This window comes from Paramacrobiotus metropolitanus, unplaced genomic scaffold, assembly GCF_019649055.1.
Source record: "Paramacrobiotus metropolitanus isolate TYO unplaced genomic scaffold, Prichtersi_v1.0 Parri_scaffold0000003, whole genome shotgun sequence".
NCBI lineage: Eukaryota > Metazoa > Tardigrada > Eutardigrada > Parachela > Macrobiotidae > Paramacrobiotus > Paramacrobiotus metropolitanus.
This window is the reverse complement of record NW_026570223.1, coordinates 2,837,614-2,854,229: the sequence shown is the minus strand read 5'-3', so window position 1 is coordinate 2,854,229 and position 16,616 is coordinate 2,837,614. Positions and strand designations below refer to the sequence as shown.

The 16,616-nt window shown below is 49.5% G+C and overlaps 1 protein-coding gene across 1 annotated transcript in view; it reads right to left on the bottom strand.

Annotated features, from left to right (window-relative positions):
• Window positions 1–606: 606 nt before the first annotated feature.
• The window catches only part of LOC129595176 (mucin-2-like), a 71,757-nt gene continuing 55,747 nt past the window's right edge, over window positions 607–16,616 (bottom strand). Inside the window, exons 14-22 of the mRNA XM_055492100.1 lie at window positions 3,034–3,188; window positions 2,814–2,974; window positions 2,561–2,711; window positions 2,200–2,450; window positions 1,959–2,130; window positions 1,602–1,795; window positions 1,323–1,482; window positions 1,019–1,254; window positions 607–942 (exon numbers count right to left, since the gene is read on the bottom strand). Coding sequence (XP_055348075.1) covers window positions 871–942; window positions 1,019–1,254; window positions 1,323–1,482; window positions 1,602–1,795; window positions 1,959–2,130; window positions 2,200–2,450; window positions 2,561–2,711; window positions 2,814–2,974; window positions 3,034–3,188 — 1,552 coding nt within the window. The 3' untranslated portion in view covers window positions 607–870. The remainder of the gene's footprint in view (window positions 943–1,018; window positions 1,255–1,322; window positions 1,483–1,601; window positions 1,796–1,958; window positions 2,131–2,199; window positions 2,451–2,560; window positions 2,712–2,813; window positions 2,975–3,033; window positions 3,189–16,616) is intronic.

The window sequence follows — 16,616 nt, the reverse complement described above, 5'->3', positions numbered from 1 at the left end:
TATGGGTGCAGTTTATTGATTGCGCCGAAATTTACGCGGAAATTAACGTATATGCGGAAACAAAACAAAAACGCACAAAATTGTGGCATTTCACTGCTTCTTTAACTATGAGAGTTTTTGATTATAAAAACGGTATCAAGCTAAAAATATTCAAGCAGCAGCAGTTTACTAGTACTCTAGGGTTTATTTACTTCTATTTGCTATTGTAATAATTTACTGTAACAGAATGCGTTACTTGCGGCTGTCAGTAATCTATCTACCACAACTAAACAACTTGACTAATTTTTATTTTAACGTTTCCTGCAGACCTTCCTAAACCACCAATTTATGGCGCTACTCAAGCGGGAATCCAGCAGCAATCTTACAATGATTTCGCATGGGATTATTTCTATGATGTTCCTACTACATCAGCACCGGCGCCGGCTGATAAGAAGTCATAGCTAGGAAATAAGCGGTGATATTTGATATAAAAAGAAAATTTGCTAATATACCCAGAGTTTTGTTAGAATGTGAATGGTTTGTTTTGAGCTGGAATAATCCAGTAGGTGTTTACTGATATTCGTACAATGTAGATTACATACAGCTTCCACAGTGCACTTTTTCTAAGTGTTTGCTTTTATTCCGAAGAACGTTTCTCATTTTCAGAGTTCGGAAATGTTCACGTTTCAGGTTCATTTTAATTGATTCGATATCGTAGTGTGACAGGAAGCAAGATCAATCTTAGAGACCACCCTCATTCCCCAATAATAAAAGCGCTTTTAGAAATCTGGTTACAACAGAATGTGGTATTTATGCATAAGTTGTCTCCACAATATATAAACTCTTTTGTGCATATTATTGCATCACTCCAAAAAATGCATCGTCGACGATTTAACTGGTTTCTGGACATCCAACAAGGGTTTTATAAAGCGGTACAAAATTCTCACCGTTCTGGGCTTGCCACTGTAATATGAAGAAAATAGTCAAGTGAAAGTAGATGCGCTATCTGTATAGTCGCATCGGTACGAATAATGCTTACATTAAGATGGAGCTGTCCTGATGTAGCCGAAAGACCATTCTCATTTTCTAGGCCGGCAATTCCAACGAATGGTGTACCGGCACCATTTGCACCAAACACAGCCAGATACTGGCCAGACCCATCGTTAAAGGTATCCAAAGCAGTGGCTTCAACAATTGTTGACTGTCCATCAATCAAGGATACTGACTGGTCAGGATGATTTGTGCCGTCATTCAGCATGATATTTTTTCCGGTTCCTATTGTATTAAAACAATCCTGAACATCTTGGTCCGCTTTCGGTAATGGTGTATGAGCTAGGACTTACCATCGCTAACAAAATAGTATATACTGAATGTGGAGCCATCTGTCCATGCCGAAAAGTCTGAAGTATTCGTCATATCCACTTTGACCAATTCGTCACAGAAAGGTTTGGTGTTGTCGGCATTGAGCGGTTCCACGCACTTCACGGCATTTCCGTCCTTATCCTACAGAAAAGTGATTTTTTTGTATTGGTACAAGCAGTAACGAGCGATTACGAGTGGACAGGCACGACGAAACGTGTTTCAAGTGCAAAAATAAACGGCAATGGGCAACTTCAACGTACATATACAAGCTCGAACTCTGGTTTGCCACTTTGATCCAGCACCACTTTAGTTGTTATAACGGATTTTCCTGCCAATACAGGGGCATATGGTCCAGCAAACAGCTGATCAGTGGGCATAGGACCAAGCGTAGGTGTAAGCGTAGGACCGGTTTCACCCGAGGGGCTAAACGTTCCTTTCAGGGCGCAGCCATTATCTGTAAGCAAAAACAGTCCATGTAAAACTTGCATCAGATCATTCGAGAAGCAAAAAAACATGGCTCACTGCTTTCCAAAATCAATACTTTCATAAGTACGAGTAATCAGCAAAACAGGCGATCTACCGCTCCATTACCACCATGAATGAGGTTAAAAACTCACCATCAAACAGGTAATAATTCAGATCACCCTGAGAAAACAATCCAGCACCCATGGATGCCGTCGGACTCTTCTTGCAGAAATCAGCCAGCTTGCACTCATTAGGAGCCGATGTTGCTTGTGACGAACATTTATCGCCGAATATTTGGCTCCATGGAGTGGGTGGAATGGTCCACTAAATGGGAAACACGAATTTAGTGCTACAGTTCACACGATAGTTTCGTTCGTCATAGGGCAACCGCACCTCGAGCGTAACATCTTTATAGCTGGTTGACGAAAGCGGGGTAACGGCCGGGCTCGGATCGGGTTTAACCAATCCGTAATAAGGCACATTGTTGGTATCCAAACCGAAAACGTAAAGATAATGCTCCTGACTAGTCTGATCGTACACATGCTGTAGTCCTTTCACTCTCTGGATAGTAGACTGATTTGTAGCGATGCTGATGGTGGTTGAAATAGTGGACCCATCGGTGAAAAGCAATGTCTTTCCGTCACCTGGGAAGTCAACAAAGAGCAGACTTATTACCACATTACATGTGGGCCCAATGAAATCGCGCCTGCCAGAACGCAATAAATGCAATGAAAACAACTGACGCAGCACATACTCGAAGCCGCTACATAGACCGCTCCATAGTTAACAGGTTCCATCCAACTGGAGTATGCCGATAGGGATGAATCAAGTGCGACTGCCTTAGCGCCAGGTTTACATGTGTATGGAGCTGAAAGGGTTGCCCCGCAGCTTTCAAGGCTAGTACCCTGTAAGCGCATAAACATTCAAGTTCCAAGCGCCATTTTACTTTGTGATTTATTAAATACGCTTTAGAAAGCAAAATCCGACAACTGTAAAAGCTTCCTTACATCGGACAGAACCATGTCAGCCTCTGGATCATTTATAAAAGCTCTCGTTACACTGGTCAGTGATGTTGTAAACACGGAGCTGATTAATGCAGGATCGCCAGAAGGTGTAAGTGTTCCGGCACCATTCTTGCTCCAGACGGAAAGTGGCAGGACACAAGAACCTAAATATTTTACCACTGAAACATAACAGCGAACAAATAAGTATTACCAAGGTACCCACCAGAGAACAAGTAAAAACCCGATTGATCGAACACTTGTCCTCCTGAAGAATCAGGGCCTACTGCAGAATCCGGCAAAGCAGAGCAGAACATCTCCAGATTGCACGGGTTAGTTGTTGTACTAGTAGATGTCGTAGTGGTAGTAGAATCCGTAGTGCTGTCAGTTGTACTATCATCAACTGAATTAACGGCACTAAGTGTGGGAACAGTTAGCGAAGATGTCGTATCGCTTGTCGTGTCCGTCGTTGTGGAGGTTGTAGTCGGCGTTGTTGTATCCGTGGTAGTCGACGTAGTTGTTTCTGTGGTTGTAGTGTCCGTCGTTGTAGGTGTTGTAGTGTCCGTCGTGGTGGATGTTGTAGTTGGCGTTGTTATGTCCGTGGTAGTCGGCGTAGTTGTTTCTGTGGTTGTAGTGTCCGTTGTTGTGGACGTTGTAGTTGGCGTTGTTGTATCGGTGGTAGTCGACGTAGTTGTTTCGGTCGTTGTAGTGCCCGTCGTTGTGGACGTTGTAGTTGGCGTTGTTGTGTCCGTGGTAGTCGGCGTAGTTGTTTCTGTGGTTGTAGTGTCCGTCGTTGTAGGTGTTGTAGTGTCCGTCGTGGTGGACGTTGTAGTTGGCGTTGTTGTATCGGTGGTAGTCGACGTAGTTGTTTCCGTCGTTGTAGTGTCCGTCGTTGCGGACGTTGTAGTTGGCGTTGTTGTGTCTGTGGTAGTCGGCGTAGTTGTTTCTGTGGTTGTAGTGTCTGTCGTTGTAGGGATTGTAGTGTCCGTCGTTGTGGACGTTGTAGTTGGCGTTGTTGTGTCCGTGGTGGTCGGCGTAGTTGTTTCTGTGGTTGTAGTGTCCGTTGTTGTGGACGTTGTAGTTGGCGTTGTTGTGTCCGTGGTGGTCGGCGTAGTTGTTTCTGTGGTTGTAGTGTCCGTTGTTGTGGACGTTGTAGTTGGCGTTGTTGTATCGGTGGTAGTCGACGTAGTTGTTTCCGTCGTTGTAGTGTCCGTCGTTGTGGACGTTGTAGTTGGCGTTGTTGTGTCTGTGGTAGTCGGCGTAGTTGTTTCTGTGGTTGTAGTGTCTGTCGTTGTAGGGGTTGTAGTGTCCGTCGTTGTGGACGTTGTAGTTGGCGTTGTTGTGTCCGTGGTAGTCGGCGTAGTTGTTTCTGTGGTTGTAGTGTCCGTTGTTGTGGACGTTGTAGTTGGCGTTGTTGTATCGGTGGTAGTCGACGTAGTTGTTTCCGTCGTTGTAGTGTCCGTCGTTGTGGACGTTGTAGTTGGCGTTGTTGTGTCCGTGGTGGTCGGCGTAGTTGTTTCTGTGGTTGTAATGTCCGTCGTTGTGGACGTTGTAGTTGGCGTTGTTGTATCGGTGGCTGTCGACGTAGTTGTTTCTGTGGTTGTAGTGTCCGTTGTTGTGGACGTTGTAGTTGGCGTTGTTGTATCGGTGGTAGTCGACGTAGTTGTTTCCGTCGTTGTAGTGTCCGTCGTTGTGGACGTTGTAGTTGGCGTTGTTGTGTCTGTGGTAGTCGGTGTAGTTGTTTCTGTGGTTGTAGTGTCTGTCGTTGTAGGGGTTGTAGTGTCCGTCGTTGTGGACGTTGTAGTTGGTGTTGTTGTGTCCGTGGTAGTCGGCGTAGTTGTTTCTGTGGTTGTAGTGTCGGTCGTTGTAGACGTTGTAGTTGGCGTTGTTGTATCGGTGGTAGTCGAGGTAGTTGTTTCGGTCGTTGTAGTGTCCGTCGTTGTGGACGTTGTAGTTGGCGTTGTTGTGTCCGTGGTAGTCGGCGTAGTTGTTTCTGTGGTTGTAGTGTCCGTCGTTGTGGACGTTGTAGTTGGTGTTGTTGTGTCCGTGGTAGTCGGCGTAGTTGTTTCTGTGGTTGTAGTGTCCGTCGTTGTGGACGTTGTAGTTGGCGTTGTTGTGTCCGTCGTAGTCGTACTGCAGAAAACCGCTAAATCTACAATCTTTTCCTTTGTACGAGGATTTAGCGGAAGCGACTAGAGAAATTTGATAAGCTACTGCGGCTTTTCATGTTTATTATTTAACTGCTCTACTTTATCCATTTATGCGCGTCCAGCAAAATTTTCGCCCTTTGTGAATAAGGTTGGTCGTTATTCGTGCGTTTTATAGTTTTATGATATCATTTCTTGGAACTAAAACAGAAAGGCGCAGAAGATTTGCGTGAAAACTATCTTGAAGCAACTAAATTTTAAATGAAGAAAGGCAAATATAAACAGGAAACATCAGCTTTTAGCGGTTTAAGAAACCAGTAACGATAACATTTTTATTTGATTAATGAGTAAACCAAGAGATGAGCATTTAAAGTCACTACGAAAAACAGGATTATGGCTATTAAGCCAAATGATTACGAAGCTATTTTATCGCACTAAAATATAAAGTTACCGGGTGGCCCAACAAAATGGCGGCCTCGTTTATTATGGTGCACTGGCCCCGCCCAACGTCCGATGGACTTCATAAAAGTTTCATTCGGAAGAACAATGTTCGGAGCATAGAATTATTTAATCATATTAACCATATACAAAGTTTTAACTTTTTAATGAATTATTTTAATAAAATAGGTGGATTTTGACGGTGTCCCAGAACCGAAAATTTGGATTTTTCCATTAGCGAATTAAAAATTGCTATTGTTTAGCTTAGTAGATTAAAATTTGTCAATTTAGTATTCCAAGTAGAGGGATTGTTCCTTGTTTTTTTTTAACGTAAAGAGATACGGTATTCTGGTCAGCGTGTTCGGTCCAGAAACTGGAGCGCTGGAACGCCGCAGATTTAATTTTCGTGAAAACCTCCAGCAGTTTTTTCGAAAATCAATTTCTCACCAACGCTCAAAGAGAGTATCTGAATCACACTTGCTTCAATAAAGGCAACACCTTAGCTACATTTAATAACTAAATTGACATATTTTGCTGAAGCCTGTCCGGCAGTAAAAAATGTTAATAAAAAAAAGCAAAAATTAAACAGAAAAACTGCATTTTTTCAAAAAGTGAATCTAGTGCATTGCTCCCCCATTGTGTGCTCCATGGAAACCGTATTTTTTTTGTTGAAAGGAAACGCTCTTTGCTATATGAAACACTAAAGAAACTGAAATAGTTTGTATAGATCATAAAGGAGACAAAATTCTTTAGTCCAAAAGCTGGGTCACTTTACATTTCCGAACAACTTCAGTTTTCACAACTTTTCACGAGCGTGTCATAACTTTTCAAAAAACTGTTTTTTGATTTTAGTAGCTAATATAATTTGTAATCAACAGAATCTAAAACGGGTATGGCACCACAAGCGGTTCAAGAGCAGTGAAACAAAAACGGAGACCGCCATTTTTTTGGGCCACCCGGTATATGCATAAAATTATTATAAAAAAACACTACCGATAACAACAGGAGAAAAATAAGGTAATTATTAAAGCTAATACCCAACTCAAGTACTCGTGGTCAATACCCAACTCAAGTACTCAAGTACTCGTGCTCATTTTGTTGGAACTATACAGTACTAGAATGAGCAAAAACAGGGACCGCTTTTTACGAATTTTCATTGTAAGTGGCAATCGATTATCAACTTTTCCCTGTAACATTTTTCTTCCTAATTTCCATAAATTTAGTTTTTTTTGTTATATGCTTTGCAGGTACATGTTTCCTAACTCTTGAAACGAACCTACAAAAAATTTTTCGGCGAAAAAAGAGATCATCTACCCATAAAAACATGCCGGTCAGCACTCCCTGTGACCATGATGCTTTTGGCTGCTAGCCTAAGACCGGCTGGCGCTAGGCCAGCATGTGCTCAACGATTTTTCTCACTGCTCCGACTAATCCACTACCCCCTTGGAGCTAAGCGCGTTATGTCAGACTCCCAACCCGTTCTCGACTGCCTACTCTTTCCTGCGTGCAAAAACCGGGGGCTTTGCTATTTTTCAAAACATTCCATTCGGCCGACCGCACTCAGAAACACAATCTTAATGTTACAAGTCCCGTCGCCGCTAATTTACCTGCCGGTACTGGTGGTCGTGTCCGTGGACGTGGACGTTGTGTCAGTACTGGTGGTCGTGTCCGTGGACGTCGATGTCGTGTCAGTGGTAGTATCCGTACTGGACACTGTAGACGTGCTGGTATCGGTGCTAGTGTCCGTCGACGTACTGGCGGTGCTTGTCGTCGTGTCAGTTGTGGTAGTGTCCGTTGTCGTATCAGTACTGGTCGCGGTTGTTGTCGTGTCTGTCGTGGTGGGAGTGGTTGTTGTGTCGGTAGTGCTGCAGCAAAGATAGAACATGCCGGTCAGCACTCCCTGTGACCATGATGCTTTTGGCTGCTAGCCTAAGACCGGCTGCCGCTAGGCCAGCATGTGCTCAACGATTTTTCTCACTGCTCCGACTAATCCACTACCCCCTTGGAGCTAAGCGCGTTATGTCAGACTCCCAACCCTTTCTCGACTGCCTACCCTTTCCTGCGTGCAAAAACCGGGGGCTTTGCTATTCTCCAAAACATTCCATTCGGCCGACCGCACTCAGAAACACAATCTCAATGTTACAAGTCCCGTCGCCGCTAAGTTACCTGTCAGTACTGGTGGTCGTGTCCGTGGACGTGGACGTTGTGGCAATACTGGTGGTCGTGTCCGTGGACGTCGATGTCGTGTCAGTGGTAGTATCCGTACTGGACACTGTAGACGTGCTGGTATCGGTGCTAGTGTCCGTCGACGTACTGGCGGTGCTTGTCGTCGTGTCAGTTGTGGTAGTGTCCGTTGTCGTATCAGTACTGGTCGCGGTTGTTGTCGTGTCTGTCGTAATGGGAGTGGTTGTTGTGTCGGTAGTGCTGCAGCAAAGATAGAACATGCCGGTCAGCACTCCCTGTGGTCATGATGCTTTTGGCTGCTAGCCTAAGACCGGCTGGCGCTAGGCCAGCATGTGCTCAACGATTTTTCTCACTGCTCCGACTATTCCACTACCCCCTTGGAGCTAAGCGCGTCATGTCAGACTCCCAACCCGTTCTCGACTGCCTACTCTTTCCTGCGTGCAAAAACCGGAAGCTTTGCTATTCTCCAAAACATTCCATTCGGCCGACCGCACTCAGAAACACAATCTCAATGTTACAAGTCCCGTCGCCGCTAAGTTACCTGTCAGTACTGGTGGTCGTGTCCGTGGACGTGGACGTTGTGTCAGTACTGGTGGTCGTGTCCGTGGACGTCGATGTCGTGTCAGTGGTAGTATCCGTACTGGACACTGTAGACGTGCTGGTATCGGTGCTAGTGTCCGTCGACGTACTGGCGGTGCTTGTCGTCGTGTCAGTTGTGGTAGTGTCCGTTGTCGTATCAGTACTGGTCGCGGTTGTTGTCGTGTCTGTCGTGGTGGGAGTGGTTGTTGTGTCGGTAGTGCTGCAGCAAAGATAGAACATGCCGGTCAGCACTCCCTGTGGTCATGATGCTTTTGGCTGCTAGCCTAAGACCGGCTGGCGCTAGGCCAGCATGTGCTCAACGATGTTTCTCACTGCTCCGACTAATCCACTACCCCCTTGGAACTAAGCGCGTTATGTCAGACTCCCAACCCGTTCTCGACTGCCTACTCTTTCCTGCGTGCAAAAACCGGGGGCTTTGCTATTCTCCAAAACATTCCATTCGGCCGACCGCACTCAGAAACACAATCTCAATGTTACAAGTCCCGTCGCCGCTAAGTTACCTGTCAGTACTGGTGGTCGTGTCCGTGGACGTGGACGTTGTGTCAGTACTGGTGGTCGTGTCCGTGGACGTCGATGTCGTGTCAGTGGTAGTATCCGTACTGGACACTGTAGACGTGCTGGTATCGGTGCTAGTGTCCGTCGACGTAATGGCGGTGCTTGTCGTCGTGTCAGTTGTGGTAGTGTCCGTTGTCGTATCAGTACTGGTCGCGGTTGTTGTCGTGTCTGTCGTGGTGGCAGTGGTTGTTGTGTCGGTAGTGCTGCAGCAAAGATAGAACATGCCGGTCAGCACTCCCTGTGGTCATGATGCTTTTGGCTGCTAGCCTAAGACCGGCTGGCGCTAGGCCAGCATGTGCTCAACGATTTTTCTCACTGCTCCGACTAATCCACTACCCCCTTGGAGCTAAGCGCGTTATGTCAGACGCCCAACCCGTTCTCGACTGCCTACTCTTTCCTGCGTGCTAAAACCGGGGGCTTTGCTATTCTCCAAAACATTCCATTTGGCCGACCGCACTCAGAAACACAATCTCAATGTTACAAGTCCCGTCGCTGCTAAGTTACCTGTCAGTACTGGTGGTCGTGTCCGTGGACGTGGACGTTGTGTCAGTACTGGTGGTCGTGTCCGTGGACGTCGATGTCGTGTCAGTGGTAGTATCCGTACTGGACACTGTAGACGTGCTGGTATCGGTGCTAGTGTCCGTCGACGTACTGGCGGTGCTTGTCGTCGTGTCAGTTGTGGTAGTGTCCGTTGTCGTATCAGTACTGGTCGCGGTTGTTGTCGTGTCTGTCGTGGTGGGAGTGGTTGTTGTGTCGGTAGTGCTGCTGCAAAGATAGAACATGCCGGTCATCACTCCCTGTGATCATGATGCTTTGGCTGCTAGCCTAAGACCGGCTGGCGCTAGGCCAGCATGTGCTCAACGATTTTTCTCACTGCTCCGACTAATCCACTACCCCCTTGGAGCTAAGCGCGTTATGTCAGACTCCCAACCCGTTCTCGACTGCCTACTCTTTCCTGCGTGCAAAAACCGGGGGCTTTGCTATTCTCCAAAACATTCCATTCGGCCGACCGCACTCAGAAACACAATCTCAATGTTACAAGTCCCGTCGCCGCTAAGTTACCTGTCAGTACTGGTGGTCGTGTCCGTGGACGTGGACGTTGTGTCAGTACTGGTGGTCGTGTCCGTGGACGTCGATGTCGTGTCAGTGGTAGTATCCGTACTGGACACTGTAGACGTGCTGGTATCGGTGCTAGTGTCCGTCGACGTACTGGCGGTGCTTGTCGTCGTGTCAGTTGTGGTAGTGTCCGTTGTCGTATCAGTACTGGTCGCGGTTGTTGTCGTGTCTGTCGTGGTGGGAGTGGTTGTTGTGTCGGTAGTGCTGCAGCAAAGATAGAACATGCCGGTCAGCACTCCCTGTGATCATGATGCTTTTGGCTGCTAGCCTAAGACCGGCTGGCGCTAGGCCAGCATGTGCTCAACGATTTTTCTCACTGCTCCGACTAATCCACTACCCCCTTGGAGCTAAGCGCGTTATGTCAGACTCCCAACCCGTTCTCGACTGCCTACTCTTTCCTGCGTGCAAAAACCGGGGGCTTTGCTATTCTCCAAAACATTCCATTCGGCCGACCGCACTCAGAAACACAATCTCAATGTTACAAGTCCCGTCGCCGCTAAGTTACCTGTCAGTACTGGTGGTCGTGTCCGTGGACGTGGACGTTGTGTCAGTACTGGTGGTCGTGTCCGTGGACGTCGATGTCGTGTCAGTGGTAGTATCCGTACTGGACACTGTAGACGTGCTGGTATCGGTGCTAGTGTCCGTCGACGTACTGGCGGTGCTTGTCGTCGTGTCAGTTGTGGTAGTGTCCGTTGTCGTATCAGTACTGGTCGCGGTTGTTGTCGTGTCTGTCGTGGTGGGAGTGGTTGTTGTGTCGGTAGTGCTGCAGCAAAGATAGAACATGCCGGTCAGCACTCCCTGTGATCATGATGCTTTTGGCTGCTGGCCTAAGACCGGCTGGCGCTAGGCCAGCATGTGCTCAACGATTTTTCTCACTGCTCCGACTAATCCACTACCCCCTTGGAGCTAAGCGCGTTATGTCAGACTCCCAACCCGTTCTCGACTGCCTACTCTTTCCTGCGTGCAAAACCGGGGCTTTGCTATTCTCCAAAACATTCCATTCGGCCGACCGCACTCAGAAACACAATCTCAATGTTACAAGTCCCGTCGCCGCTAAGTTACCTGTCAGTACTGGTGGTCGTGTCCGTGGACGTGGACGTTGTGTCAGTACTGGTGGTCGTGTCCGTGGACGTCGATGTCGTGTCAGTGGTAGTATCCGTACTGGACACTGTAGACGTGCTGGTATCGGTGCTAGTGTCCGTCGACGTACTGGCGGTGCTTGTCGTCGTGTCAGTTGTGGTAGTGTCCGTTGTCGTATCAGTACTGGTCGCGGTTGTTGTCGTGTCTGTCGTGGTGGGAGTGGTTGTTGTGTCGGTAGTGCTGCAGCAAAGATAGAACATGCCGGTCAGCACTCCCTGTGACCATGATGCTTTTGGCTGCTGGCCTAAGACCGGCTGGCGCCTGGCCAGCATGTGCTCAACGATTTTTCTCACTGCTCCGACTAATCCACTACCCCTTGGAGCTAAGCGCGTTATGTCAGACTCCCAACCCGTTCTCGACTGCCTACTCTTTCCTGCGTGCAAAAACCGGGGGCTTTGCTATTCTCCAAAACATTCCATTCGGCCGACCGCACTCAGAAACACAATCTCAATGTTACAAGTCCCGTCGCCGCTAAGTTACCTGTCAGTACTGGTGGTCGTGTCCGTGGACGTGGACGTTGTGTCAGTACTGGTGGTCGTGTCCGTGGACGTCGATGTCGTGTCAGTGGTAGTATCCGTACTGGACACTGTAGACGTGCTGGTATCGGTGCTAGTGTCCGTCGACGTACTGGCGGTGCTTGTCGTCGTGTCAGTTGTGGTAGTGTCCGTTGTCGTATCAGTACTGGTCGCGGTTGTTGTCGTGTCTGTCGTGGTGGGAGTGGTTGTTGTGTCGGTAGTGCTGCAGCAAAGATAGAACATGCCGGTCAGCACTCCCTGTGATCATGATGCTTTTGGCTGCTAGCCTAAGACCGGCTGGCGCATGGCCAGCATGAGCTCAACGATTTTTCTTTTTTCTCACTCCTTCGACTAATCCACTACCCCCTTGGAGCTAAGCGCGTTATGTCAGACTCCCAACCCGTTCTCGACTGCCTACCCTTTCCTGCGTGCAAAAACCGGGGGCTTTGCTATTCTCCAAAACATTCCATTCGGCCGACCGCACTCAGAAACACAATCTCAATGTTACAAGTCCCGTCGCCGCTAAGTTACCTGTCAGTACTGGTGGTCGTGTCCGTGGACGTGGACGTTGTGTCAGTACTGGTGGTCGTGTCCGTGGACGTCGATGTCGTGTCAGTGGTAGTATCCGTACTGGACACTGTAGACGTGCTGGTATCGGTGCTAGTGTCCGTCGACGTACTGGCGGTGCTTGTCGTCGTGTCAGTTGTGGTAGTGTCCGTTGTCGTATCAGTACTGGTCGCGGTTGTTGTCGTGTCTGTCGTGGTGGGAGTGGTTGTTGTGTCGGTAGTGCTGCAGCAAAGATAGAACATGCCGGTCAGCACTCCCTGTGACCATGATGCTTTTGGCTGCTGGCCTAAGACCGGCTGGCGCCTGGCCAGCATGTGCTCAACGATTTTTCTCACTGCTCCGACTAATCCACTACCCCTTGGAGCTAAGCGCGTTATGTCAGACTCCCAACCCGTTCTCGACTGCCTACTCTTTCCTGCGTGCAAAAACCGGGGGCTTTGCTATTCTCCAAAACATTCCATTCGGCCGACCGCACTCAGAAACACAATCTCAATGTTACAAGTCCCGTCGCCGCTAAGTTACCTGTCAGTACTGGTGGTCGTGTCCGTGGACGTGGACGTTGTGTCAGTACTGGTGGTCGTGTCCGTGGACGTCGATGTCGTGTCAGTGGTAGTATCCGTACTGGACACTGTAGACGTGCTGGTATCGGTGCTAGTGTCCGTCGACGTACTGGCGGTGCTTGTCGTCGTGTCAGTTGTGGTAGTGTCCGTTGTCGTATCAGTACTGGTCGCGGTTGTTGTCGTGTCTGTCGTGGTGGGAGTGGTTGTTGTGTCGGTAGTGCTGCAGCAAAGATAGAACATGCCGGTCAGCACTCCCTGTGATCATGATGCTTTTGGCTGCTGGCCTAAGACCGGCTGGCGCATGGCCAGCATGTGCTCAACGATTTTTCTCACTGCTCCGACTAATCCACTACCCCCTTGGAGCTAAGCGCGTTATGTCAGACTCCCAACCCGTTCTCGACTGCCTACTCTTTCCTGCGTGCAAAACCGGGGCTTTGCTATTCTCCAAAACATTCCATTCGGCCGACCGCACTCAGAAACACAATCTCAATGTTACAAGTCCCGTCGCTGCTAAGTTACCTGTCAGTACTGGTGGTCGTGTCCGTGGACGTGGACGTTGTGTCAGTACTGGTGGTCGTGTCCGTGGACGTCGATGTCGTGTCAGTGGTAGTATCCGTACTGGACACTGTAGACGTGCTGGTATCGGTGCTAGTGTCCGTCGACGTACTGGCGGTGCTTGTCGTCGTGTCAGTTGTGGTAGTGTCCGTTGTCGTATCAGTACTGGTCGCGGTTGTTGTCGTGTCTGTCGTGGTGGGAGTGGTTGTTGTGTCGGTAGTGCTGCAGCAAAGATAGAACATGCCGGTCAGCACTCCCTGTGACCATGATGCTTTTGGCTGCTGGCCTAAGACCGGCTGGCGCCTGGCCAGCATGTGCTCAACGATTTTTCTCACTGCTCCGACTAATCCACTACCCCTTGGAGCTAAGCGCGTTATGTCAGACTCCCAACCCGTTCTCGACTGCCTACTCTTTCCTGCGTGCAAAAACCGGGGGCTTTGCTATTCTCCAAAACATTCCATTCGGCCGACCGCACTCAGAAACACAATCTCAATGTTACAAGTCCCGTCGCCGCTAAGTTACCTGTCAGTACTGGTGGTCGTGTCCGTGGACGTGGACGTTGTGTCAGTACTGGTGGTCGTGTCCGTGGACGTCGATGTCGTGTCAGTGGTAGTATCCGTACTGGACACTGTAGACGTGCTGGTATCGGTGCTAGTGTCCGTCGACGTACTGGCGGTGCTTGTCGTCGTGTCAGTTGTGGTAGTGTCCGTTGTCGTATCAGTACTGGTCGCGGTTGTTGTCGTGTCTGTCGTGGTGGGAGTGGTTGTTGTGTCGGTAGTGCTGCAGCAAAGATAGAACATGCCGGTCAGCACTCCCTGTGATCATGATGCTTTTGGCTGCTGGCCTAAGACCGGCTGGCGCCTGGCCAGCATGTGCTCAACGATTTTTCTCACTGCTCCGACTAATCCACTACCCCTTGGAGCTAAGCGCGTTATGTCAGACTCCCAACCCGTTCTCGACTGCCTACTCTTTCCTGCGTGCAAAACCGGGGCTTTGCTATTCTCCAAAACATTCCATTCGGCCGACCGCACTCAGAAACACAATCTCAATGTTACAAGTCCCGTCGCCGCTAAGTTACCTGTCAGTACTGGTGGTCGTGTCCGTGGACGTGGACGTTGTGTCAGTACTGGTGGTCGTGTCCGTGGACGTCGATGTCGTGTCAGTGGTAGTATCCGTACTGGACACTGTAGACGTGCTGGTATCGGTGCTTAGTACTGTGTCCGTCGACGTACTGGTCGCGGTTGTTGTCGTGTCTGTCGTGGTGGGAGTGGTTGTTGTGTCGGTAGTGCTGCAGCAAAGATAGAACATGCCGGTCAGCACTCCTGTGATCATGATGCTTTTGGCTGCTGGCCTAAGACCGGCTGGCGCATGGCCAGCATGTGCTCAACGATTTTTCTCACTGCTCCGACTAATCCACTACCCCTTGGAGCTAAGCGCGTTATGTCAGACTCCCAACCCGTTCTCGACTGCCTACTCTTTCCTGCGTGCAAAACCGGGGCTTTGCTATTCTCCAAAACATTCCATTCGGCCGACCGCACTCAGAAACACAATCTCAATGTTACAAGTCCCGTCGCCGCTAAGTTACCTGTCAGTACTGGTGGTCGTGTCCGTGGACGTGGACGTTGTGTCAGTACTGGTGGTCGTGTCCGTGGACGTCGATGTCGTGTCAGTGGTAGTATCCGTACTGGACACTGTAGACGTGCTGGTATCGGTGCTAGTGTCCGTCGACGTACTGGCGGTGCTTGTCGTCGTGTCAGTTGTGGTAGTGTCCGTTGTCGTATCAGTACTGGTCGCGGTTGTTGTCGTGTCTGTCGTGGTGGGAGTGGTTGTTGTGTCGGTAGTGCTGCAGCAAAGATAGAACATGCCGGTCAGCACTCCCTGTGACCATGATGCTTTTGGCTGCTGGCCTAAGACCGGCTGGCGCCTGGCCAGCATGTGCTCAACGATTTTTCTCACTGCTCCGACTAATCCACTACCCCCTTGGAGCTAAGCGCGTTATGTCAGACTCCCAACCCGTTCACGACTGCCTACTCTTTCCTGCGTGCAAAACCGGGGCTTTGCTATTCTCCAAAACATTCCATTCGGCCGACCGCACTCAGAAACACAATCTCAATGTTACAAGTCCCGTCGCTGCTAAGTTACCTGTCAGTACTGGTGGTCGTGTCCGTGGACGTGGACGTTGTGTCAGTACTGGTGGTCGTGTCCGTGGACGTCGATGTCGTGTCAGTGGTAGTATCCGTACTGGACACTGTAGACGTGCTGGTATCGGTGCTAGTGTCCGTCGACGTACTGGCGGTGCTTGTCGTCGTGTCAGTTGTGGTAGTGTCCGTTGTCGTATCAGTACTGGTCGCGGTTGTTGTCGTGTCTGTCGTGGTGGGAGTGGTTGTTGTGTCGGTAGTGCTGCAGCAAAGATAGAACATGCCGGTCAGCACTCCCTGTGACCATGATGCTTTTGGCTGCTGGCCTAAGACCGGCTGGCGCCTGGCCAGCATGTGCTCAACGATTTTTCTCACTGCTCCGACTAATCCACTACCCCTTGGAGCTAAGCGCGTTATGTCAGACTCCCAACCCGTTCTCGACTGCCTACTCTTTCCTGCGTGCAAAAACCGGGGGCTTTGCTATTCTCCAAAACATTCCATTCGGCCGACCGCACTCAGAAACACAATCTCAATGTTACAAGTCCCGTCGCCGCTAAGTTACCTGTCAGTACTGGTGGTCGTGTCCGTGGACGTGGACGTTGTGTCAGTACTGGTGGTCGTGTCCGTGGACGTCGATGTCGTGTCAGTGGTAGTATCCGTACTGGACACTGTAGACGTGCTGGTATCGGTGCTAGTGTCCGTCGACGTACTGGCGGTGCTTGTCGTCGTGTCAGTTGTGGTAGTGTCCGTTGTCGTATCAGTACTGGTCGCGGTTGTTGTCGTGTCTGTCGTGGTGGGAGTGGTTGTTGTGTCGGTAGTGCTGCAGCAAAGATAGAACATGCCGGTCAGCACTCCCTGTGACCATGATGCTTTTGGCTGCTGGCCTAAGACCGGCTGGCGCCTGGCCAGCATGTGCTCAACGATTTTCTCACTGCTCCGACTAATCCACTACCCCTTGGAGCTAAGCGCGTTATGTCAGACTCCCAACCCGTTCACGACTGCCTACTCTTTCCTGCGTGCAAAAACCGGGGGGCTTTGCTATTCTCCAAAACATTCCATTCGGCCGACCGCACTCAGAAACACAATCTCAATGTTACAAGTCCCGTCGCCGCTAAGTTACCTGTCAGTACTGGTGGTCGTGTCCGTGGACGTGGACGTTGTGTCAGTACTGGTGGTCGTGTCCGTGGACGTCGATGTCGTGTCAGTGGTAGTATCCGTACTGGACACTGTAGACGTGCTGGTATCGGTGCTAGTGTCCGTCGACGTACTGGCGGTGCTTGTCGTCGTGTCAGTT